This window comes from Macaca thibetana, chromosome 16, assembly GCF_024542745.1.
Source record: "Macaca thibetana thibetana isolate TM-01 chromosome 16, ASM2454274v1, whole genome shotgun sequence".
Lineage (NCBI taxonomy): Eukaryota > Metazoa > Chordata > Mammalia > Primates > Cercopithecidae > Macaca > Macaca thibetana.
The window spans coordinates 33,957,277-33,982,625 of record NC_065593.1 but is presented as its reverse complement, the minus strand read 5'-3'; the positions used below and the strand labels follow the sequence as shown (position 1 = coordinate 33,982,625).

At 38.4% G+C, this 25,349-nt stretch overlaps 1 protein-coding gene across 9 annotated transcripts in view; it reads right to left on the bottom strand.

Annotated features, from left to right (window-relative positions):
- The window catches only part of BCAS3 (BCAS3 microtubule associated cell migration factor), a 707,133-nt gene that overhangs the window by 272,367 nt on the left and 409,417 nt on the right, over positions 1-25,349 (bottom strand). The window contains exon 24 of one of the 9 annotated variants that reach the window (XM_050764594.1): positions 15,734-24,650. The exons of the other annotated variants lie outside the window; for them this stretch is intronic. Coding sequence (XP_050620551.1) covers positions 24,643-24,650 — 8 coding nt within the window. The 3' untranslated portion in view covers positions 15,734-24,642. Of the gene's footprint in view, positions 1-15,733; positions 24,651-25,349 lie in introns of those variants that run through there. 9 annotated transcript variants of the gene reach the window in all.

The window sequence follows — 25,349 nt, the reverse complement described above, 5'->3', positions numbered from 1 at the left end:
TTTTTTCAAAGGGCTGACAAATCTCTCATATTTCAAAACTGAAGAACATTTTAATATGATTAACTACATAACTCACTAGGGAAAAACAGTGAAAAAATATCAAGAAATGCTTCCACATTTTTCCCCTAAACAATAACAGGATATGTAAGAAATGATGCCAAAATACTAACATACAATGAAATATGAATAACTGGTACAAGAATGCCAATACTTCTATGGATTTCTGTGATCTTAAAAATAAGAACAGTTCTACAATAGAATGTAGTTAACAAACTAAATAAGAAGACGCACTGTTATATTATAATCCCTACTTTTACAGACTGACAAATTCAGATCAAGTAAAAGCTACACCTTGGTGGCTCAAGATACCAGGAAAAGAACCCAAGAGCAATTATTTGTTAATAGATTAATGATATTATCACTTCATGTTTCATTTTGTGAAGCAGAATCCCAGGTTATATTGCCCTGTAGAAATAATTTTTCCAGCTAAAGAAGCCAATAGGAAACCATTGGTGTTAAATAAACATAAAATGAGTAAAAGAAATGAGGTCAAAGATATCTGACTTCCCTCCAAATGTTAAATAATTAAAAAAGTATATATATATATATATTCTAGATGCAAGTTTGAAATAACATCTGATAGCTGAAAACCATGTGGTATAAGCACAGAAAAGAACTGGTTTGATTAGAACTGGTTTGAAGATCTATTTGATTAGACACATGAGACTATGACAACAAAACTCATTCACAAAATATGAAAACAAATAGTGATTAGTGGTCATTCTCCTCCTAAAGTTATGTTCAGTCCTACAGAGGGTCTTGGGTGTAACAGAGAATGAAATAAAACTAAATATGTCAGCATATATGCCAATGAGAATCAACCAATATGCTATCCTTGACACATGGGCCATTAAGTTGCTGACACAGGTTCTATTTTTTTATTCAACTTTTAATAATATGTTTGCAGAGAAAAAGGAGCCAAACTATTAATACTGGGCAGATTACATATCACTTCATAGAGGGACCACAAGTAGAGAATTAAAAGACATAGGTCTTCTGGGACTGAGTCCCTCCCACCACCCCCCCGCCAATAAAAATTAAAATAGGAAAAAAAAAAAGACTTAGAAAAAGGGTTAGTCAACATTTAATGACTCCCCACTCTATGTCAGGTCCCATATCAAATAGGGCTGGGTTTGCTCAAGGGTGATAAAAAACAGATAGGGTCTTTTTCTATAGTATATATCATCATTATTATTTTGGAAAACAGTTTTTTAGCTTCACAGGGGTTCCCTGGTTGTTGTTATACTGAATATGTCAGAGTTATATCAAATACTACAAAACTATTGAGAGTTGTATCCATCTGGGGTAACAGTGATATTGGCAGGGAAGCAGTGGAGGTGTGGGGCACCAGGTCACGTATATGCTGCACCTAAGGAGATGTAGTGTAGAGAGAAATTAAAGAAGACTTACCCAGTGGCTGGGTGTGGTGGCTCATGCCTGTAATCCTAGCACTTTGGGAGGAAGGTGGGTCACCTAAGGTCAGGAGTTCGAGACCAGCCTAGCCAACACAGTGAAACCCCATCTCTACCAAAAATACAAAAAATCATTTGGACGTGGTGACGGGCGCCTGTAGTCCCAGCTACTTGGGAGGTTGAAGCAGGAGAATCACTTAAACTGGGGAAGTGGAGGTTGCAGTGAGCCGAGATCGCACGATTGCACTCCAGCCTGGGCAACAAGAGCAAAACTCCATTTCAAAAAAAAAAAAAAAAAACTTACCCATAATGTGGAATCTTTCACAGTCTTTATCTGTTGGGTCAGGTTTTCTGAGATAAGCCATTTAAACATAAATCAAAGTAAATGCAAACTGTATGTGAATTCCAATAGCCGTCAGCTTACATTGCTGTATTGACAACAGATGCTAAATATATGAACATCATATATACATATTCTTGAATTTATTTTTGCTGAGATTTTTTTTTTTTTTTTTTTTTTTTTTTGTCTATGTGGGAAAATTCAGCATGTGAGTTAAAGGAAATGTATATGATTTCCCTTTCAAGATCCTACAAAAACATATGGGAGCAAGATAATGTTTGTTCTGACCTGCCAAAATCCTGTGGAGATCATCTCGAATCCACATCACATTCCTGAGTACTAATGCTCACAAGGGGCTTTTGCATTAGCAGATGTGTGAAAATGCATGTACTCAGAGAATTCCCTCATGGCTTCCTATCTAAAGAAGCTCCTCTACAACAGCTCTTCCAGCCAAATGCTGAAATGACATCTCCAAGTTCAGTATACCTTCATTTAAGCCAGTGTCTGGACGGAAAAAATTCAACTGAAGGGTTTGTTATCTGGCTCAAAACCAAGGGGAGCCTCAGTGAATGTGAGACAGATTTTCAGAAGGCCTCCTATATTCTACTTCTAATCCTCAAGTCATATCAGAGACTCCAGTAAATTTTTACTTATTCACGTCACAATTTCTAGCAATCAGATTTCACCATTTCAAATGCATCACTGGAAGATGCATGTGTATGATTTTAGTTGTGATTAAAACTGGGGGAAGGGAGACTGTTCAATACTGTTCTTATTTCAGCTGTGGCAAAACTATGCTAAAAATATTAAGAGAATCAATCCATCTTTGCATACTTTCTCCTAAATTTTCTTTTGTAAAAATAATATGTTTTTGGCCGGGCATGGTGGCTCACGCCTGTAATCCCAGCACTTTGGGAGGCTGAGGCGGGTGGTTCACAAGGTCAGGAGTTCAAGACCAGCTTGACCAAGATGTTGAAACCCCGTCTCTACTAAAAATCCAAAAATTAGCCAGGCATGGTGTCGGGTGCCTGTAATCCCACCCACTTGGGAGGCTGAGGCAGAGAACTGCTTGAACCCGGGAGGCGGAAATTGTAGTGAGCTGAGATCGTGCCATGGCACTCCAGCCTGGGTGACAAAGCAGGACTCTGTCTCACGCACACACACACAAAATAGATGTTTTTGAGCCTTATAACACAGGCTCACCAAAGAAAACTTTGGAAAAACTTTAAAGAAGAAAATTCAAACTGTTCATAATCCTATCACTTGGAGGTTAAACACTATTTACAATTTGATCTGTTTTCTTCGTGTCATCCATGAATGAATACCATAAAGTTATATAAATCCGTAACTACATAATTTTTCATAATACTTTTTGTACAGTTTTATACTCTTCTAAGTTCATTAAAATGCAAAGCAGTGGTTACAATCTTAAATAGACAAAAGCATTAAAGAAGGGGGAAAAGAGGACATGTAGAAATGTTAAAAGGTATATTTTATTCTTTGATGATACTCTAACAATTATGACTATCTATATATCAAATAACACAACGTTGACATCATATAGCAAAACCATAGAATATAAGGAAAAATACAGAAAAATATTAGTAGCATGAGATTTTAACGTCACCATTTTTAACTCCATAACAGCTTATATGTCTATATCTACATCTATAGCTCTCTCTCTCAGAAAGCATATAACGTAACTAATGAGGTAAATCTAACTAATGAAATTGCAACTCTGTATGCTGAAAACAGAAAATAAACCCTTTTTTTCAAGTGCCCATGAAACCTTTACAAAAATCATGAAATATTTTTGCTAAAATATAAAATTTGATCAAACCAATCTCCCAGATCTAATGAACAATTTATGGGGAATTTTAGGAACAAAAGGACACCAAGAGATCAACAAAATGCAGTATGTGGGAAACGCTACAAGGTAAATGGCCTGGTTTCCTCAATAAAAAAACTATAAAGCAGTAAAGGAGGTGGAGGATAAACCTACATATTAAAAGAGTCTTATGAGATGTATCAACCAATTGCAATATATAGGTCTTATGTGAAACATGATTTTTAAAATGAGATGAAGAAATTTAACACGAATTGAAAATCTGATATTACATTATCATTGTTAATCTCCTCAGGCATGATAATACTTTGTTTTTTAAAAAAGTCCTTATTTTTAGAGATATGTACTAAAATACTTACAAATGAAATACCATGACATCTGGATTTGCTTCAAAATAATATGGTAGAGTAGTGGGGTAGCATGTAAAACTAGTTTGGTGATGGGTTGCTAAGTGTCAAAACTACCTGATTTTCAGGGATACATCAGGCTATTCATTCAATATTTGCACATATTTGAAATGTTTCATAACAAGGAGTTAAAGAGAAAAGCAAGCATGAATGTGTGTATGCACACACACATAAAAAAACTGTTCATAGCAAGTATAGTTATTCTTTTTTTTTTTTTTTTTTTGAGACTGAGTCTGGCTCTGTCGCCCAGGCTGGAGTGCGGTGGCCGGATCTCAGCTCACTGCAAGCTCCGCCTCCCGGATTCACGCCATTCTCCTGCCTCAGCCTCCCGAGTAGCTGGGACCACAGGCGCCCGCCACTTCACCCGGCTAGTTTTTTGTATTTTTTAGTAGAGACGGAGTTTCACCGTGTTAGCCAGGATGGTCTCGATCTCCTGACCTCGTGATCCGCCCGTCTCGGCCTCCCAAAGTGCTGGGATTACAGGCTTGAGCCACCGCGCCCGGCCAGCAAGTATAGTTATTCTTTTGAGGAGGTGTTTTAAGGGAAAGGAAAGATACAGGTTTGTAGCTGATATCACATTTACAACAGAACACCATTTATTCATTTTTATTTAAATTTCTCTTTTGTGTACGGAGATGTCACATAATGTTAGCAATTGTTGAATCTAGTGAGAATGTTTATATATTCACTGTACTATATTTAGAATTTTCTGTAAGTTTGAAATTTTTCATAATAAAGGGTTCTGAAATTCCTACTTACTGTCAAGTTAAAAAGTTATCTTAGCAATTCTTGCCTGTATACTTTCAGATATACGAAATAATAATTTTATCAATATTGTAAATCTACTGGTATTTTGACTGGGATTGCGTAAAAGTTCTGAATTAATTTCAAAATATCTTCAATTGTTAAAATAATCAGTCTCCTTATCCAGAACATGATATATTGTTAATTTATGTAAATAATTCTTTAATCACTGTAGAATTTCTTTATATAGGCTCTATATCTTTCATCTTAGGGTTATTTCTAAGTATTTTATACTTTCTGGTATTATGAGGAGTGACATATTCTAAAGAATTCACCCATCTAATTAGCTTTTATTTGTTTATAGAAATAGTATGAATGTTTTACACATTTACCAAGTCTCTGATCTGTTGATAAGTTCAAAGATAATGCTCTTAAATTTTGTAAGTGAAAAAATTACATTGTCTGTAAATGGTGATTTTGTAGTTATAGCTCTTCTTTATTTTTTACATATTACTGTCTTGTCTGGAATATCTACATCTAGAGTAATTGTATAATGGTTTTAACATGATTGCCTCTTTCATGATTTTAGGAGGAATGCCAAGAGCATTTTATATTAAATACGATGTCGGTTTTTGGTTTAAGACAGCTATTATTTATTATTTGAAGAAGACATCTTTCTATTTCTAGTTATCTCAGAATAAATCTCATAAATAAATGCTAAATTTTGTCAAATGCCCTTTCAGCATCTAATGACACTCGTGTTTTCTTAGTGGACCAACAGATATTATACATTACAATAATATATATTATAATACGGGATAAATCATATTTGGTCATGGTAGGTGATTGTTTTATTGTAACATTCAGTTTGGTTGGTTGGTATTTTATTTGGTATTTCTGAATCTAAATTCCTATGTAAGATTGCTACCTAGCTCTCTTTTATGTATGTTATGTTTGTTAGGTTTTAGTCATTCATTTTTAAAAGCCTCTCTGAGAGGGGATTAGAAAAACCCCGTCCTCAATAGGTGTTAAAAAGCTCCTCAATGCTAATGCTATTTATTATGAAGTAGGAAAAGGCAAAGAGGCCACAGCCTGCAAGCACAAAGGTGAGATAATGGCTTCTGCATCACTTAACTGTCAGCCTTGCTTAGTGTGAAGTGTCGTGTCTAGAGACTCCCAACCAACCATCCATTTAAAAATATATAGAATATTAAAGTAATTGACAAACACAGAAACTGTCAACTTTTTGGAAGATAATTTAAAAACCATGCATTTTTGGGCTAGTGTTATTATGGAGTAAGAAACAAACAAACAAAAAAACAGATTAGGAAAAAAACAGTATCTATTTCAAATATCAGCACCAGAATCCTGCGAAGTTAGTCCCCATATCGGTAAAGGTTACTGAACATTTCTACACTTCAAGGTCTATCTATGCTTTTGTCACAACAAAAGGTTGCTCTCTCTTGCCAAAAATACAGGAATGTGCAGCCTAGCAAGACAGAAACTTTTAGACAATAATTGCTTTACTCGACCCAAACGCCATACAAAAACTTGCGGCACCCCAACCACCCACACTGGGAAAGGCCAAGGAGAGAGCCCAGACTCCACCCTTGAGAGGCTATGACAAGGTGCCCAACACCTCCATGGGGGTGGTGTTGGAGAAGGCTAAGTACAGTCAGGACTTTCATCCCTATCTGCTGTTAACAAGAACCACCTCCTAACACACACATGCAGTTTTGGTGCAGGACAAATGCGGAGCCTGGATTTTCACCCCTGCTTGGTAGTAAGGAGGCACCACTCCTTCTCTACACTGGGGTGCTTACGAAAGAGGTCTAGGAAAGAATCCCTTTTTGGACTTTGACCGTATCATCCAGCACTAATGCACTGTCACTGGAGACTACATTGGGAGCTGGGACTTCCATCTCTCCCCATTAGGAACCTGACTGAGTGGTAACAGTAGTGTGGTAAGGAACCTGGGTTTCTACCTCTACCTAGCAGAAATGAGGTAGAACATCCTACTTCCCCTGCCATTGTGATACCACAGAAAGGCCCTTAAAACAGAAGGTTTAAGTACAATTCATATCATAGGGAAATGCCCAGCTTTCAACTGAAAATGATTCAACATACTTCCAGCCAGCAAGATATCATAACAAATGAAAAAAAGACAATCAATAGATATGAACACCAAGATGACAGAGATCCCAAAATTATTTGACAAAGACTTTTAAAGCAGCCATGATAAAAATGTTTCAATGAGTAATTATGAACATGCTAGAAACATACAAAAAATGAAAATTAAAGAAATGTAAACTTTGGGTGATAATAATACATCAATTGTCAATGCAGGTTCATCAGTTATAGCAAATATACTACTCTGGTGGGGGATCTTGATAATGGGCGAGGCTATGCATGTTGGGGGTAGCAGGGAGTATATGGAAATCTCCGCACCTTCTGCTTAATTTTGCTGGGAACCTAACTAAAATTGCTCTAAAAAACCCTGAAGCCTCATCAAAGAAATAGAAAGTCTTAGCAAAGAAGTAAAAGATATAAAAAAGACTGAAGAGGAATTTTTACTTACTTATTTACTTACTCATTTTTGAGGCAGAGTCTTGCTGTGTCACTCAAGCTGGAGTGCAGTGGTGCGATCATAGCTCACTACAGCCTCAAACTCTGGGCTCAAGCAATTCTCCTTCCCTCGGCCTCCCTAGTAGTTGGGTCTACAGGTGCAGGCGATTGCACCCAGTTTATTTTTAATTTTTTCTTGTAGAGACAGGGCCTTGCTTTGTTGCCCTAGCTGGTCTCCAACTCCTGGCTTCAAGCGATTCTCCTGCCTCAGTCTTCCAGAGGGCTTGGATTACAGGTGTGAGCCATCATATCTGGCCTCAAATGAAAACTTTAGAACTGAGAAATACAATAACCAAAATAAAAAGCTAGGTTGGTGGGTTTAATAGCAGAATGAAGAGGCACAGAAAGAATTAGTAAACTATAACACAGAGCAATAACAATTACCCAGTCTGAATAACAAGGGCTCCGGGATCTGTGAGATTATAATGAAATATGTGGCAGTTCTACCACTTTAAGCCCGAAAGGAGGGGAGGAAGGGTGTGGGTTGGAAAAGTATTTGAAAAATAATGGTTGAGTCAATATCCACATTTTGTAAGAGACATAAATTGACACATTAAAGAAGCTAAATCATGAACCTCAAACAGGAGACTTCTAAAGAAACCCACTAGAAGAGACATCATAGTTAAACTTCTGAAAATGAAAGACAAAGAAAAAATCTTGAAGGCAGTGAGAGAAAAATGACACTTCACATATATAGGAAAGAAACTTCAATTAACATCACATTTGTCATCAGAAAACAGGGAGGCTCAAAGAAAGTAACACAGTATTTTTTTCTGAGTACGGAAAGAAAAGAACTATCAACCTTGAACCCTATACCCAGCCATAATATCACTCAGTATTAAAGGGGAAATCAAAACATTTTCACATGAAGAAAGACTAAGAATTTGTTGACAGTGGACTTACTCTAAAAGAAGATCTTTTAACAAAAGGAAAACAAATGAAGAAGTAACTGTGGAACAGTAGGAAGGAAGAAAAAACATAGTAAGCAAAAATATGGTTAAATACTATAAGCTTTCCTTCTCCTCCTGAGTTTTCTAAATTATGTTTGAGAGTTGAGGCAAAAACAACACTCTTTGGTGTGGTTCTAAATGCATGTAAGAGAATGTTGAAGATAATTTTATTATAAATCGGGATGGTAAAGGAACATACGGGGAAGAAAGGTTACACTCAAATTGGTGAAGTAATGATACCAGTAGACTGTGATAAGTTAAGTATACATAATGCAATATACATATATTGGCCACTAATAAAGATACATAAAGGACCACAATTTTTAAAACTGTATACATAATAACTTTTCAACAAATGGTGCTAGGATAACTGGCAAGCCACATGTAGAAGAATGAAACTCATCTCTCACCTTATATTTAATACAAAAATCAACTCAAGATGGATTAAAGACTTAAATCTAAGACCTGAAACCATAAAGATTCTAGAAGATAACATCAGAAAAAACCCTTCTAGACATTAGCTTAGGCAAAGACTTCGTGACCAAGAACCCAAAAGTAAATGCAACAAAAACAAAGATAAATAGATGGGACTTAATTAAACTACAAAGCTTCTGCACAGCAAAAGAAATAATTAGCAGAGTTAACATATAACCCACAGAATGGGAGAAAATCTTCACAATCTATATATCCGACAAAGGACTAATTTCCAGAATATACAAAGAACTCCAACAAATCAGCAAAACAAACCCAAACAATCACATCAAAAAGTGGGTTAAGGACATGAATAGACAATTCTCAAAAGAAGATATACAAATGGCCAACAAGCGTTTGGAAAAATGCTCAATGTCACTATGGAAATGCAAATCAAATTCACAGTGCAATACCACCTCACTTCTGCAAGAATGGCCGTAATCAAAAAATAACAGATGTTGGCATGGATGCAGTGAAAAGGAAACTTTTACATTGTTGGTGGGAATGTAAACTTCTACAACCAGAATGGAAAATGGTGTGGCGATTCCTTAAAGAACTAAAAGTAGATCTACCATTTGTTCCAGCAATCCCACTACTAGGAATCTACTAAGAGGAAAAGAAGTCATTATGCAAAAAAGATACTTGCACATACGTGTTTATAGCACCACAATTTGCAAGTCAAAAATATGGAACCAACCCAAATTCCCTTTAATCAGTGAGTAAAGAAAATGTGGTGTACACACACACACACACACACACACACACACACACACACACACACACACACGAATACTACTCGGCCATAACAAGGAATGAAATAATGGCATTTGTAGCAAGCTAGATGGAATTGGAGACTATTATTCCTTTTCTTTCTTTTTTTTTTTTTTTTTGAGACGGAATCTCACTCTGTCATGAGGCTGGAGAGCAGTGGCGTGATCTCGGCTCACTGCAACCTCCACCTCCTGGGTTCAAGTGATTCTCATGCTCAGCCTCCCGAGTAACTGGGACTACAGACATGTGCTACCACACCCAGCTCATTTTTGTATTTTTAGTAGATACAGGGTTTCACCATGTTGGCCAGGATGGTCTTGATCTCTAGACCTCATGATCCACCCGCCTGAGCCACCCAAAGTGTTGGGATTACAGGCGTGAGCCACTGTGCCCAGCCGGAGACTATTACTCTAAGTGGAGTAACTCAGGAATGGAAAATCAAACTTCATATGTTCTCACTCATAAGAGGGAGCTAAGCTAAGAGGACACCAAGGCATAAGAATGATACATTGGACTATCAGGACTTAAGGGAAAGAGTGAGAGGTGGCAAAAGATAAAAAACTACACATTGGGTACAGTGTACACTGCTTGGGTGATGGGTGCACCAAAAATCTCAGAAATCACCACTAAAGAACTTATTCTTGTAACCAAACACCACCTGTTCCCCAAAAGCCTATTGAAATTAAAAAAAAAAAAAAAAAAACCACTACAGATAAATCAAGATAGAATTTTAGAAAATGTTCCACAACCTACAGCAAGACAACCAAAAAAACAAAAACAAACAAACAAACAAACAAAAAACAAGCCGAAACAAAACAAAACAACAGAGAAAGAAAAAGCAGAGAACAGAAAATAAAAAATAAAATGGTAGACTTAAGCCCTGACAGATAAATAATTATATTGATTACATTCAATGTAAATGGTCTACAAACACCAATTAAGACAGATATTGGCAGAATGGACTAAAAAACATGACTCAACTATATTTTTTTTTTTTACAGGAAATTCATTTAAAACATATCAAATATAATGATACAGACACACTGAAACTAAAATGTTAGAAAAAGATATATCATGTAAACGTTACAGGAAGGAAAGCGGGGGTGGCTACCTTAATACAAGATAAAGTAGACTTTAGAGAAAAGAAAATTACCAGATAAGAGAAGGACATTATATAATGATAAAAAGTTACACAAAGAAAACACAGCAACCCTAGATGTGCATGCACTAAACAGAGCTACAAAGCATATGAAGCAAACCCTGAGAGAACTGAAGGAAGAAATAGACATACCTACCGTTATAGCTGGAGACTTCAATAAGTCTTTCCCAACAGGTAGATTTCTCATATATTGATGGTGGGATTATAAAATAATACAGACAGTATGGAAAATAGTTTGGAAGTTTCTTGAAAAATTAAACATATTCTTGGCCGGGCGCGGTGGCTCAAGCCTGTAATCCCAGCACTTTGGGAGGCCGAGACGGGCGGATCATGAGGTCAGGAGATCGAGACCATCCTGGCTAACACGGTGAAACCCCGTCTCTACTAAAAATACAAGAAAATTAGCCGGGCGAGGTGGCGGGCGCCTGTAGTCCCAGCTACTCGGGAGGCTGAGGCAGGAGAATGGCGTGAACCCGGGGGAGCGGAGCTTGCAGTGAGCCGAGATCGCGCCACTGCACTCCAGCCTGGGGCACAGAGCAAGACTCCGCGTCAAAAAAAAAAAAAAAAAGAAAAGAAAAATTAAACATATTCTTACAATGTGACCCAGCAACTGTGCTTGTGGGCCTTTAGCTCAGTGAAATGAAACTTCTTTTATCTACATGAAAACCTTTGCATGATTGTTCAAGGCAGTTTTACTTGAAATAGCCATAAACTGGAAACAGCCAAAATGTTGTATAATAGGTGAATAGTTAACTAAACTGTGTGACATCCACACCATGCAATACTACTCAGCAATTAAAGGGAACAGACTATTGATACATGCAATAACTTGGATGGACCTCAAAGGCATTATAATTCATTTTAAAAACAGGCAATATCAAAAGGTGACATACCGTAAAATTCCATTTTGTCATTCTCAAAATGACAAAATTATAGAGATGAATAGATTAGTAGCTGGCAGGGGTCAGAGATAGTGGTGGGATGGGAACTGAGTGTGGCTATAATGGAGCAGGAAAAAATGAGCGAGATATTTGTGGTGATGGAATAGTTTGTATCTTGATGATGGTAGTAGTTACATGAATCTGTGCACATGATAAAATGACACAGAAGTGGCCAGGCGCTGTGGCTCACACCTGTAATCCCAGCACTTTGGGAGGCCGAGGCAGGCAGAAAACGAGGTCAGGAGTTCAAGACCAGCCTGGCCAAGATGGTGAAACCCCTCTACTAAAAATACAAAAATTAGCTGGGTGTGGTGGTGCACACCTGTAATCCCAGCTACTCAGGGGGCTGAGGCAGAAGAATCGCTGGAACCTAGGAGGCGGAGGTTGCAGTGAGCTGAGATCGTGCCACTGCACTCCAGCCTGGGCTACAGAGCAAGCTCCGACTCAAAAAAAAAAAAGACACAGAAGTATATATACACTTTAGACCAATGTCAATTTTCTTTCACCTCTGTAAAATGCAGGGAGTAATAAGTCTGCTGGGAGATGTACTCTATATAGTGGCATCATTAGGCAGGATTAGAGACTTCCTAGATGAAGTCTAGGACTACATCTAGAGACATCAGCTTGTAAGTGCAAAGAGCCACCTTCTGAAAAGCAGTTTGACATCACTAAAAGAGCTTGAGCTTCATGCTGAAGGAACTGGGAATCTAAATCCCAGTTTTCCAGTTACTAAATGTGAGACCTAGTAGAGGAGGGAAGAATACACGGGGACAGGTCTTAGCTTCCTGTGTTTAAGAGTATTTTTGTCAGAAGGGAAACACCTAACTCTGCAGCCCTTCCAACTCAAGTTGGACATCACTTTGTGTTTTTTTGTTTGTTTTTGTTTTTTTTGAGACGGAGTCTTGTTCTGTGGCCAGGCTGGAATGCAATGGCGTGATCTAGGCTCACTGCAACCTCCGCCTCCCAGGGTTCAAACTATTCTCCTGCCTCAGCCCCCCTCCCAGGTAGCTGAGACTACAGGCACGCACCACCACACCTTTTTGTATTTTTAGTAGAGACGGGGTTTCACAAAGTTGGCCAGGATGATCTTGATCTCTTGATCTCATGATCTGCCTGCCTCAGCCTTCAAAAGTGCTGGGATTGCAGGCATGAAGCACCGCACCCAGCCAACATCACCTCTTCTGAGAACTCTAAGACTTCCCCGAAGACTGGTGAGGTACTCCCATGGTACTATTGTCTTCTGCATGAATTAAACTTTAAACAGAGAGATGATTAATTAAAATAGAAGGCTGATTACATAATTTAAGAAACAGGCACACAATGGAAAACAATAAAGTTGTGAAAAACTGACCTGGACCCAGAATAGCCAAAGCTATCCAAAGCAACAGGAACAAAACTGGAGGTATCACATTACCTGACTTCAAATTATACTACAAAGCTATAGTAACCAAAAGAGCATGGTACTGGAATAAAAGCAGATATATAGACCAATGGAACACAATAGAGAATCCAGAAATAAATCTTTTTTTTTTTTTTTTTTTTTTTTTTTTTTTTTTTTTTGAGATGGAGTTTCCTTCTTGTCATCCAGGCTGGAGTGCAGTGGTGTAATAGCTCACTGTAACCTCTGCCTCCCAGGTTCAAGCGATTCTCCTGCCTCAGCCTCCCGAGTAGCTGGGATTACAGGCACCCACCACCATGCCCAGTTAATTTTTGTATTTTTTGTAGAGACAGGGTTTCACCATGTTGGTCAGGCTGGTCTCGAACTCCTGACCTCAGGTAATCCACCCTCCTCAGACTCCCAAAGTGCTGGGATTAAAGGCATGAGCCACTGCACCTGGCTGAGAACCCAGAAACAAATCTATCCACCTACAATGAACTCAATTTTGACAAACGTGTCAAGAACATACACTGGGGAAAAGACAATCTCTTCAATAAATGGTGCTGGGAAAACTGGAAATCCATAAGCAGAAGAATGAAACTAGACCCCTATCTCTCACTATATACAAAAATCAAATGAAAAATGGATTAAAGCAGGGGGCCCAACCCCCACATCATGGACCAGTACTGGTCATAGCCTGGGTCACACAGCAGGAGGTGAGTGGCAGGTGGCTGAGCATTAATGCCTGAGCTCCGCCTCCTGTGAGATCAGTGGTGGCATTAGATTCTCATAGGAGCACGAACCCTATTGTGAACTATGCATGTGAGGGATCTAGGTTGCATGCTCCTTATGAGAATCTAACTAACGCCTGATGATCTGGGGTAGAACAGTTTCATCCAGAAACCATCCCGTCCCCCACCCTGGTCCATGGAAAAATTGGCTTCCATGAAACTGGTCCCTGGTTCCAAAAAGGGAGACCACTTTATTAAAGCCTGAAATCTAAGACCTCAAACTATGAAACTACTACAAGAAAACACGGGGAAATGCTCCAGGACATTGGTCTGGACAAAAATTAATTGAGTAATACCCCATAAGCACAGGCAACCAAAGCAAAAATGGACAAATGGGATCACATAAAGTTTAAAAGCTTCAGCACAGCAAAGGAAACAATCAACAAAGTGAAGAAACAACCCACAGAATGGGAGGAAATATTTGCAAACTACCCATCTGACAAGGAATTAATAACCAGAATATATAAGGAGCTCAAACAACTCTATAGGAAAAGATCTAATAATACCATTTTAAAAAGGGCAAAAGATTTGAATAGACATTTCTCAGAAAAAGATATAAAAATGGCAAACAAGCATATGAAAAAGTGCTCAACATCATTGATCATCAGAGAAATGCAAATCGAAACTACAATGAGATATTAGCTCATCCTCGTTAAAATGGCTTACATCCGAAGGACAGGCAATAACAAATGCTGGCAAGGATGTGGAGGAAAAACCTCATACACTTTTGGTGGGAATGTAAATTAGTACAACCACTATGAGGAACAGTTTGGAGGTTCCTCAAAAAACTACAACTAGAGCTACCATACAATCCAGCAATCCCACTGCTAGGTATATACCCAAAAGAAAAGAAATCAGCATATTGAAGAGACACCTGCATTCCATGTTTGTTGCAGTACTACTGTTCACAACATCCAAAATTTGAAAGCAAACTAAGTGTCCCATCAATAGATGAATGGATAAAGAAAATGTGGTACTTACACAATGGAGTACTATTCAGCCATAAAAAAGAATGAGATCCTGTCATTTGCAACAACATGGATGAAACTGGAGGTCATTATGCTAAGTGAAATAATCCTGGCACAGAAAGACAAACATCACATGTTCTCACACATTTGTGGGATCTAAAAATCAAAACAATTGAATTCATGGAGATAGAGAGCAGAAGGATGATTACCCAAGGCTGGGAAGGGTGGTGGGAGGGTAGCGGGGAGGTGGAGAGGATTAATGGGTACAAAAGAATGGAATTAATAATAAGACCCAGTATTTGATAGCACAACAGGGTGACTGTAGTCATAATAATTACACATTTTAAAATAACTAAAAGAGTATAATTAGATTGTTTGTAACAAAAAGGATAAATACTTGAGGGAACAGATACCCCATTTTACATGACGTGACTATTATGTATTACATGTCTGTATCAAAACATCATATATATACGATGTAATACCCCAGGTGTGTGTGTGTGTGTGTGTGTGTGTGTATATATATGATGTAATACCCCAGGTATGTGTGTGTGTATATATATACACACACACGGCCGGGCGCGGTGGCTCAAGCCTGTAATCCCAGTACTTTAGGAGGCCGAGACAGGCGGATCACGAGGTCAGCATATCGAGACCATCCTGGCTAACACAGTGAAACCCTGTCTCTACTAAAAAATACAAAAAACTAGCCAGGCGAGGTGGCAGGCGCCTGTAGTCCCAGCTACTCGGGAGGCTGAGGCAGGAGAATGGCCTAAACCCGGGAGGCGGAGCTTGCAGTGAGCTGAGATCCGGCCACTGCACTCCAGCCTGGGCGACAGAGAGATACTCCGTCTCAAAAAAAAAAAAAAAAATATATATATATACACTCCTACTATGTACCCACAAAAATTAAATTTTTAAATTAAAAAAAAAACTGACATGGAGGCTGTGGTGCATGCTTATAGTCCTAGTTACATGGCAGGCTGAGGTGGGAGGATCTATTGAGCCCAGGAGTTCAAGACCAGCCTGGCAACATAGCAAGAACCTGTCTCTTAAACCAACAAACAAAATTGACATGGAAGGATATTCGTGATATACACAGAGTCAAAGAATTTGGAAGTATATATACCAAAGGTTTATCTTTAGATGACTCTGAACTCCCTCTCTCCCTTCCCTCCCTGCTTACCTTCCTTCTTACGTATTCTAATGCTTTTAAAACAACCATGGTTTATCTGCAACATATGAAATGTGCAATACAAATATAAAAGATTAATCATCCTCATATATGAGATCTGAAAATCAATGAGGGCTGGGTGCAGTGGCTCACGCCTATAATCCCAGCACTTTGGGAGGCCAAGGTGGGTGGACTACTTGAGGTCAGGAGTTCGAGAGCAACCTGGCCAACAACGGTGAAACCCCATTTCTACTAAAAGTACAAAATTAGTTGGGTGTGGTGGCATGCACCTGTAATCCCAGCTACTCGGAAGGCTGAGGCAGGAGAATTGCTTGAACCTGGGAGGCAGAGATTGCGGTGAGCTGGGATCCTGCCACTGCACTCCAGCCTGAGCGACAGAGTGAGACTCCGTCTCAAAAAATCAAATCAAACCAATAAGAATAGAAAAACTTCAAGATGGTCAGTGGCCAATTAACACTTCTGTTCAATGTTCAACCTCAACAGTAATCAAATAAACATAAATTAAAACTGCTTTTCTTCAAATAAAACTTATTATTGTTCTTTTTTTTGTTTGTGGTCACAGTATATAAAACAAAATTTACCATTTTAACCATTTTTAGGAATACAATTCAGTGGCACTAATGACATTCACAGTGTGGTACAACCATCACCTCTTCCTATTCCCAAAACTTTTTTTGTTTTTATGAGATGGAGTCTCACTCTGTTGCCCAGGCTGGAGTGCAGTGGTGCAATCTCAGCTCACTGCAACCTCTGCCTCCTGGGTTCAAGCGTTTCTCCTGCCTCAGCCTCCTGAGTAGCTAGGACTACAGGCGTGTGCCACCACATTTGGCTTTTTTTTTTTTTTTTTTTTTTTTTTTTTTTTTTTGTAGTTTTAGTAGAGATGGGGTTTCAACATGTTGGCCAGGCTGGTCTCAAACTGCTGACTTCAAGTGATCCACCTGCCTCAGCCTCCCAACCCAAACTTTTTATCTTTTTAATCTTTTTAATCACTTCCCAGACCCTGTAACTAGTAAGCAATAACTCTCCATTCCTCTATTTTCCCCAGTCCCTGGTAACCTCGAGTCTACTTTCTACGTCTACAGATTTGCCTATTGTATAGTTTTCACATAAGTAGAATCATACCCTGTTTGTCCTTTTGTTTCTGGCTTAATTTAGCAGAATGTTTCCAAAGTTCATCTATGTTACAGCATGTATCATACTTCCATTCTTTTTTGTGGCTGAATAATGTTTCTTTTTTTCTTTCCTTTTTTTTGAGACAGAGTCTCGCTCTGTCACCCATGCTGGAGTGCAGTGGTGCGATCTCAGGTCACTGCAAGCTCCACCTCCCGGGTTCACGCCATTCTCCTGTCTCAGCCTCCCAAGTAGCTGGGATTACAGGCATCTGCCACCACGCCCGGCTAATTTTTGTATTTTTAGTAGAGAAGAGGTTTCACCATGTTAGCCAGGCTAGTCTTGATCTCCTGACCTCGTGATCCGCCCGCCTCGGCCTCCCAAAGTGCTGGGATTACAGGCGTGAGCCACCGCGCCCAGCTCTTTTTCTTTTTTTTTGAGATACAGTCTCTTTCCGCCCCCCAGGCTGGAGTGCAGTGGCGCAATCTCAGCTCACTGCAATCTCCGCCTCCCAAGTTCAAGCAATTCTCATGCTTCAGTCTCCCAAGTAGCTGGGATTACAACCACCTGCTACTACCCCCAGCTAATTTTTGTATTTTCAGTAGAAATGGGGTTTTGCCATGCTGGCTAGGCTGGTCTCAAAACTCCTGACCTCAAGTGAGTGATCCACACACCTCAGCCTCCCAAATTGCTGGGATTGCAGGTGTGAGCCACTGTGCCCGGCCTGAATAATGGTTCATTGTATGGACAGTCCACATTTGGTTTATTCCATTCTTCTTTTGGTGGATACTTGGGTTGTTTCCACATTTTGGCTATTGTGAATAATGCTGCAATGAACATTATCATACAAGCTTACTGTTTTCATTTTGTTGTTGTTGTTGTTGTTATTTACCTAGGAGTTCAATGGCTGGATAATATGGGAATTCTAGATTTTGGTTTTTGAGGAAATGCCAAACTGTTTTCCACAGTGACTATACCATTTTACATTCCTACCAGCAATGTAAGAGAGAGAATTATTGTTTTTAGTCTACCAAATTGAAGTCCTTAAAAAAAGTAAGCCTAGTGTTAGCAAAGCAAGACTAAAGGAAGGAAATGAGGAACATCAAACTTAGCTAAATGAAGCACAAATTGATAGAACTTTACTTAGGGCAACCTGGCAATATGTAAACATAAAGTGACTTAAAAATATACATATTCTGGAGCCAGAATTTCCACTTCTGGGAATTTATCCTAAACAAATAATCACAGATAACAACAAAGATTTATATATAGGAATGTATTTATTCTAAATTATATGGGAAAAAATTCTAAGCAATCTGAAAGTTTAATGATAGAAAATCAGACAAATAAATGATCCAGCCACCATTAAAATATCTATGTCTTCAAAAATATTTAATGACTTGAAGGAAATCCGCTGACAATAAATCAAGCAAGTTTCAAAATATAATTTTTTCTACAAATGTCCTCCACTCCTTATCCATGAGGATATGTTCCAAGACCCCCAGTGGATGCCTGAAACCATGGACAGTACCAACACTATACACCCATGCATTGCTTAACAACAAAGATGTGTTCTGAGAAAGTGTCTTATTAGGTGATTTCATCACTGTGCAAACATCATAGAGTATACTTGTATAAACCTAGATGGAATAGCTTACAACACACCTAAGCTATATGCTATAACTTCTTTTATTACTCCTAGGTGAAAAATCTATACAGTGTGTTACTGTACCGAATACTGTAGACGACTGTAACACAATGGTAAGTATTTGTGTATCTAAACATAGAAAAGGTACAGTAAAAATCTGGTATTATAATTTTACCAGAACACTGTTGCACGAGCATATAAGGTCCACTGTTGACTGAAAGGTCATTATGCCATATATGACTGAATACACCGTGTTTTTTCCTATATGTGCAGACCTATGATACAGTTTAATTTATAAGCTAGGCACAAAGATTAACAACATAACTGGTAATAAAATAGAACAATTATAACAATATGCCAGCATCAACCCTTGTGCTTTGGGGTCATTAAGTAAAATAAAGGTTACCTGAATACAAGCACTGTAATACTGCAACCAAGATGGCTGCCAAGTGACTAAAGGGTAGGTAGCATAGACAGCCTGGAGATGCCTGACAAAGGGATGATTCACGGTCTGGGAGGGACGCTGTAAGATTTCACCAGGCTACTCAGAAAGGCACAAAATTGAACATGTATGAATTGTTTATTTCTGGACAATATTTTAAATAAAACATCAATATGAGACAAATGAATTTAACCAAACATCCCTAGCTGCCTTTCTTTCCCAAAGTGTACCAGTACTAAAGCTCTTTCACTTTTTTTTTCTTTCCATTTTTCCCCAACACTGAAATCAAGAGGTATAAGAATTCTGTGGGTTTAGGCCAGGCACGGTGGCTCACACCTGTAATCCCAGCACTTTGGGAGGCCGAGGCAGATGGATCACCTGAGGTCGGGAGTTCAAGATCAGTCTGACCAACATGGAGAAACCCCATCTACACTAAAAAAATACAAAATTAGCTGGGCGTGGTGGCACATGCCTGTAACCCCAGCTACTCGTGGGGCTGAGGCAGGAGAATCGCTTGAATCCAGGAGACAGAGGTTGCTTTGAGCCAAGATCATGCTATTGCACTCCAGTCTAGGCAACAAGAGCGAAACTCCGTCTCAAAAAAATAAAAAAAAAAAAAAATTCTGTGGGTTTTTCCTCTAGTGTCAGCATAGTAGTCATGGCCTTTCATGGGTCTGTTTTTCTAGCCGCATTCCACTTAAGTTTTATTGAAAACCTCACAAATGAAACTAGCTCCTCCTAGGTTTTTCTGTGATCACTTAGTTTAAAGAAATTAAAGGTCTGAGGAAAGCAAAGGCCAGGTTTTGGGGTAAACCACCTGAGTGGAAAACTGGGCTGGTACAAGGCAGTTTTCCAATGTGCTGTGCCCTGCGGCAGGGTAGTTTTCAATAAATGTAAGTAGGGTATATTTAAATAGCACCCAATTCACTTTTTATTCTCATAAAAAGGGAGGGATGAAAGAGATGGAAATGCAGATATGGTTCCATAAAAAGCCACAGCTGAGCCAATAGCAGTAAGGAAACCCACGGAGGTTACCTGAAGTATGTATTACACAGCTTGTGATGAGAAAAAGCCTCATGACTTTTCCTACCCTCAGCTATTCCTAGTTTTATTAAACAACCTGGTATCCTAGCAAAAGACACTACTTACTTCCACCAGGAAATCTTTTTTTGCAGTGGTTACTTGCAGAACCATCCAACACTTAGGTTTACTGGGCTTACTTTTAAGAATGCTGTGCTCCAGGGCTGGGCAAAGTTACTCTGCTAAGTAAAATGTTGTAAAGTTGTAAGTATTTTTTTATGGAGAGGGAAAATATTTTTCATTTCTTTAAAGCTTTAAGATGACCATCTTTAAGATGACCAGTCCTTTAATGAAGCAGAATTGATGGGGGTAACGCAGAGGATCTCTCACAAGGTGACATGTGATACCCAGTTTGGAGCTCAGGGTGTTGACACAGATCCTAAGTAAATGACACTGCTATTTGATCCAATAAATGATGAAGTATGAGATGAAGTGCAGATCTGAAAGGCATATATCTCAATCCCCAAAGGCTGCCTCAAATAGTAACTACTGATGTTCCAAGGCATTTGCCCTATGTTCTACAATGAAACAAACACTTTAAAGCCATCCTGTGGTATTTCCTTACTTTAATTTCAATTGGAAAAGTTTCTTTATACAGTTATACAAGATGAAAAAGTCATAGAGATCTGCTTTTTTAAAAAAAAGTTTTTAAAAAATAAAAGCAGAAAAATATGTCTTAGTTACTCCTTGGTCAAGGTCTTTCCTCCTAAAACACTGGAATAAACCTCTCAGCATCTTTGCTGACATGAGTCTGTGGGTGGGGAGGTGGAATGGGAGAGAGGACATCAAGCCCACCCAACTCCTGGAATTTTTACAGAAAAGACAAAACTTTCCAAGTGAAATAGTCATTTTGGTAAACGAAACCATTTGTAACTTTAGAGAAGTTTTTTCTTTTATTCCAACATATCATAAGAAAAATCCACACTGTGCTTCTAATAGGCTATAAAGCTTTGGTTTAAAGATGGGTCAACAAGAGCTAAAACCACTAATGTCATACTTGGAGAAGCAAGAGTGGAGGGCAGTGACGTCCCAACACTTCCAGGATCCCAGTGAAAAGTCTCACCCAGGCAAAAGACTATCTGCCAAATTTATGCCAAGAACAAAGTTTTATAGCCAAGTTAAAATCTTTTCTGTATTTAGGGACTGTTATAAAAATAGTAACATTTTCTGCATCCTCGAGAGAGCCTTTTCCTTATAGAGATGAAACAGGATTATCAAAATAGGAAGATAGGTGCTGTGAGGGAGAGACAGAAACAGGACAAACTGAAACAGAAAAAAGAACATGAAAGACAAAGAGTAAGACGGAGTGAAAAACACATATAAACAGTCAGTCTGACACGCTCAGGACAGTCATCTGTTCCTCTGCAAACCAAATAGCTTTTCTTTGCCTTTTTAGGCTGAGCAAAACATATTTGCATGTAAAAAAATATATAACTAAAGTTAAATCCATTTGGGCAGCGGTATTTTGAGGTTCTTTTTTTTAAAAAGAGGGGACTTAGGGAATTAATTTCATTCCTTAGTCCCAGCCAAAAACCTCCATGAACTGGTTAATTTCAGGTCAGTAGGAGTTCCTGGAGTTAAAGAGTAAAAATGTCAACATACTCCTTACTAAAGCCACAGTGATGAATACTTTTCCCTTAAAGGATTCTCAGAGCTGCCTCAGACTACTGCAAATGTATCCAAATGACAGAGGATCACAGATTTTAGAATAAGAAGGGTGTTTGAGCATTTAATATACAAACTTACTACAAGAGTCAACTGAGGATTAGGAGACACACTGTTACACCAGCATAACCTAAGATGGGAAAAACTGAATGGCAGGGATGCGGGTATAAGAGAATGATTTCTAGGATTTAGATTTTTCTCTGAAATATCAGAATATAATCTGTTATTGGAACATATCTTCATACCAAAGCACATTATAGCTAAAAACACAGGCTCTGGAATCAGACTGCTATGGGAATTCAACCTGGAACCTATCACATTTCAGTCTGTTTGCTCGACTGTAAAATGGGGACAATAGTATAACCTATCTTCTTAGGATGCTCATCATACATTATAATACACATGAAGAGTAAAACTAAAACTTTGGGACAGACAAAAAGGAAATATTTTATGGAAAGAAGGTAAGGTGGTGACAACTGACATTTAATGAGTCCTTGTTATGTACCTGAACTATGGCCAGAAGATTTACAAATGTTGTATCTATTAATTTTTACAACAGCAGAGACAGATGTTCCTATACTCTCTACACCTAACCACAAAGTTCATGCACTTGCATTACACACGTCTATTCAAAAAATTTCTCAAAAATGGACTTTAACAACGAGCTACGTAAAACATGTTCATGACAAAAAAATTCAGATGACACCGTCAAAGGTGGGAGCTACGTAGTATACAGTACTTAATTTCTCTGAATCACACCTTCTTCTGAAAAAATGGAAATTGTAACAGTGCTTTTACCTCATAATATTTTATGAATACAGGTGATAATGCATGTGAAATGCTTAGCATAGTATATTCAGCAACCAAATGTTACCTAAAACCACTAATAGTTCATTATATACAATTTAATATGCATATAGGAGAGAAACTCTATGAGCTGCATATAATTCAAGAGTTAAATACAGATGTTAAGTATCCCATTTAACTTTTAATTCCATAACTTTTCAAGAATAAACCTCTCCAAATAGGTTTCCTTCATGAAAACAGATCCATACAATTCAAAATTATATCAGCTTATGTTAATTTTCATGATCACAACCTCAGAATAGTTTTATCTCAGCTAAGGACATCTACTAATTTGCATATAGCTATTTTTGTGAATGTTAATAGTATTGCATTCAGGAGGTTCCTTAGTAATTTCTTATTTTTATTCTTGAGACCATATATGCTAAAGTAAACTACAGTGAAAATTACACCATCCATAGAAGGAACTGATAAAGGTATCATCCCACAGCCTTTCAATTTATTAGTATTTTTATCATATCAACGAACTAGAAGGCAAAACCTAGTTACCATTTTGCAGATGAATAAACAGAGGCCAAAGATGAGCCAGTTAAAGGCACTGCAGTCCCCACGCATCAATGGGTACACTTTCATATCTGCACTTCCTTAAATTTCTTAAAAAGCCAAATATTATTCTGAAATCGAGGTAGGGAGGTACTTCTGAATACATCACACAAAACAAACCAGAATTTTAAAATGTGAAACCACAAGTCAAGAGGATGAGAGCTGAACAGCTCTTATAAGTTTAAAAGTGGCTAAGAGCTCTTAGATCTTTATAGTAATAAATATTGTAGTGTACAATGGTCCGTTGGGAATCCCCACTCATATGTTAGTCCATGATTGAAGATCAAGGCGTCAGGTCCATTTAGAATCAGTGTATTTTGGGTATGTTTTAAGCTTTAATCCGTATTTTGAAAAAACAGTTAACAACATTTCTAAGGGAAATATAATCACCTTGATTACCTTGCAGTCCTCCACCGCTCACTATAGAGTGAATTGTGAGTTTCAAACACTGGTATTCCTTTATTTTGAATTTTCCCGTAAGTAGATGGAAAGGGGATGTGACCTTGGCCAATCACCATTCTAAAGTGGAAAGCCTTTTTCAGCTTAAGAAACCATTACCTGATTGACAGTGGCCTTCCTAGCTGAAAATAACTGTTCACTACTTAAAGGTAGTGTCTGTGAGATGCAGGTATAGTTAGGAGAGCCTTGATTGTAACAGTCTTCCATCATCAAAATCTCATTGAAGAGGTTTTGCCAGTGTTCTCTTAAAATAGAGGTGCCATTCCAGGGTGGAGGTGATGCATTTTGTGTCCTCTATGATACAACAGTATATGATAAAAAGAATAAATATAAATAGTCCCCAGGTCACATACACGCCCTGATGATTATATGAATGAAATCAAGGTTGGCTGAGAGATGCTGTTCAAGATCCTGGAAAAAGTGAAGGTTTCACAGATTCACACCTTTGCTCTACCATCTGCTAGCTCTGTGACAGTAGACAAGTTATTTAAATCTCTTAACCTCAGCGTCGTCAATTGTTGAAAAAAAATCTAAAAAGTATGTTGTTAAAAACAGAGTTTAATTTATGCTTGCATGGATAGTGTATGGCCATGTTGTAAAGGACTCTAGTGGAAAGATGGTCTCCTTGTCACTTCTGCTCCCTAGCCACACAGTTTCTCTTTGAAGAGGTAATTACTGTTTCCAGGCAAATGCAAGAACTTGGTTTCAATGTTCCATGATGAAATGTCGAATTCATTAACATTTGTTGAGTGTCTATTATGTGTCAGAACCATTCAGGGAGCTACGGGGAGTAAAAAGATGAGTTCATAGTCTAGAATGAAAAACAATACTCAACTAATTTTAATATGAGATGGTATACATAACAGTAAAAGTTTAAGAACAGAAGAGAACATAAATTAATTTATTCAAGGGGGTGGGTTGGAATAAAGAGTAAGATTAAGAACACGTTTCAAGAGAAATGAAAAGTTTCAGGCACCATAGTAAGTTCTCTCTGGCTTAAGTCATCTGATTCAGGAACTGGGCCTCTCTCATGGCTATAAAAACTCTAATTTGAGGTACTGACTCATGGCTATGAATTTCTAACATAGGAAAAGGAAAAGGTAGCCCAAATAGAAGGTCAAAGGGTTCGCTATTTCCTCTTTAGGTAGAGAGAAACAGAAGAGTAAATGGGTTCTGTTCCCGATCTTACAAGCATTCATTTGAGAACTACATAAACTCATCTAAAGAAGGGATAACTAACTATAAAGTTCAACTTTCTAGTGTCAAGTATAACTTAGTGTTCTCTACCATCTTAACATTGAGCATTTAGCCGGGCGCGGTGGCTCAAGCCTGTAATCCCAGCACTTTGGGAGGCCGAGACGGGCGGATTGCGAGGTCAGGAGATCGATACCATCCTGGCTAACACGGTGAAACCCCGTCTCTACTGAAAAATACGAAAAACTAGCCGGGCGAGGTGGCGGGCGCCTGTAGTCCCAGCTAC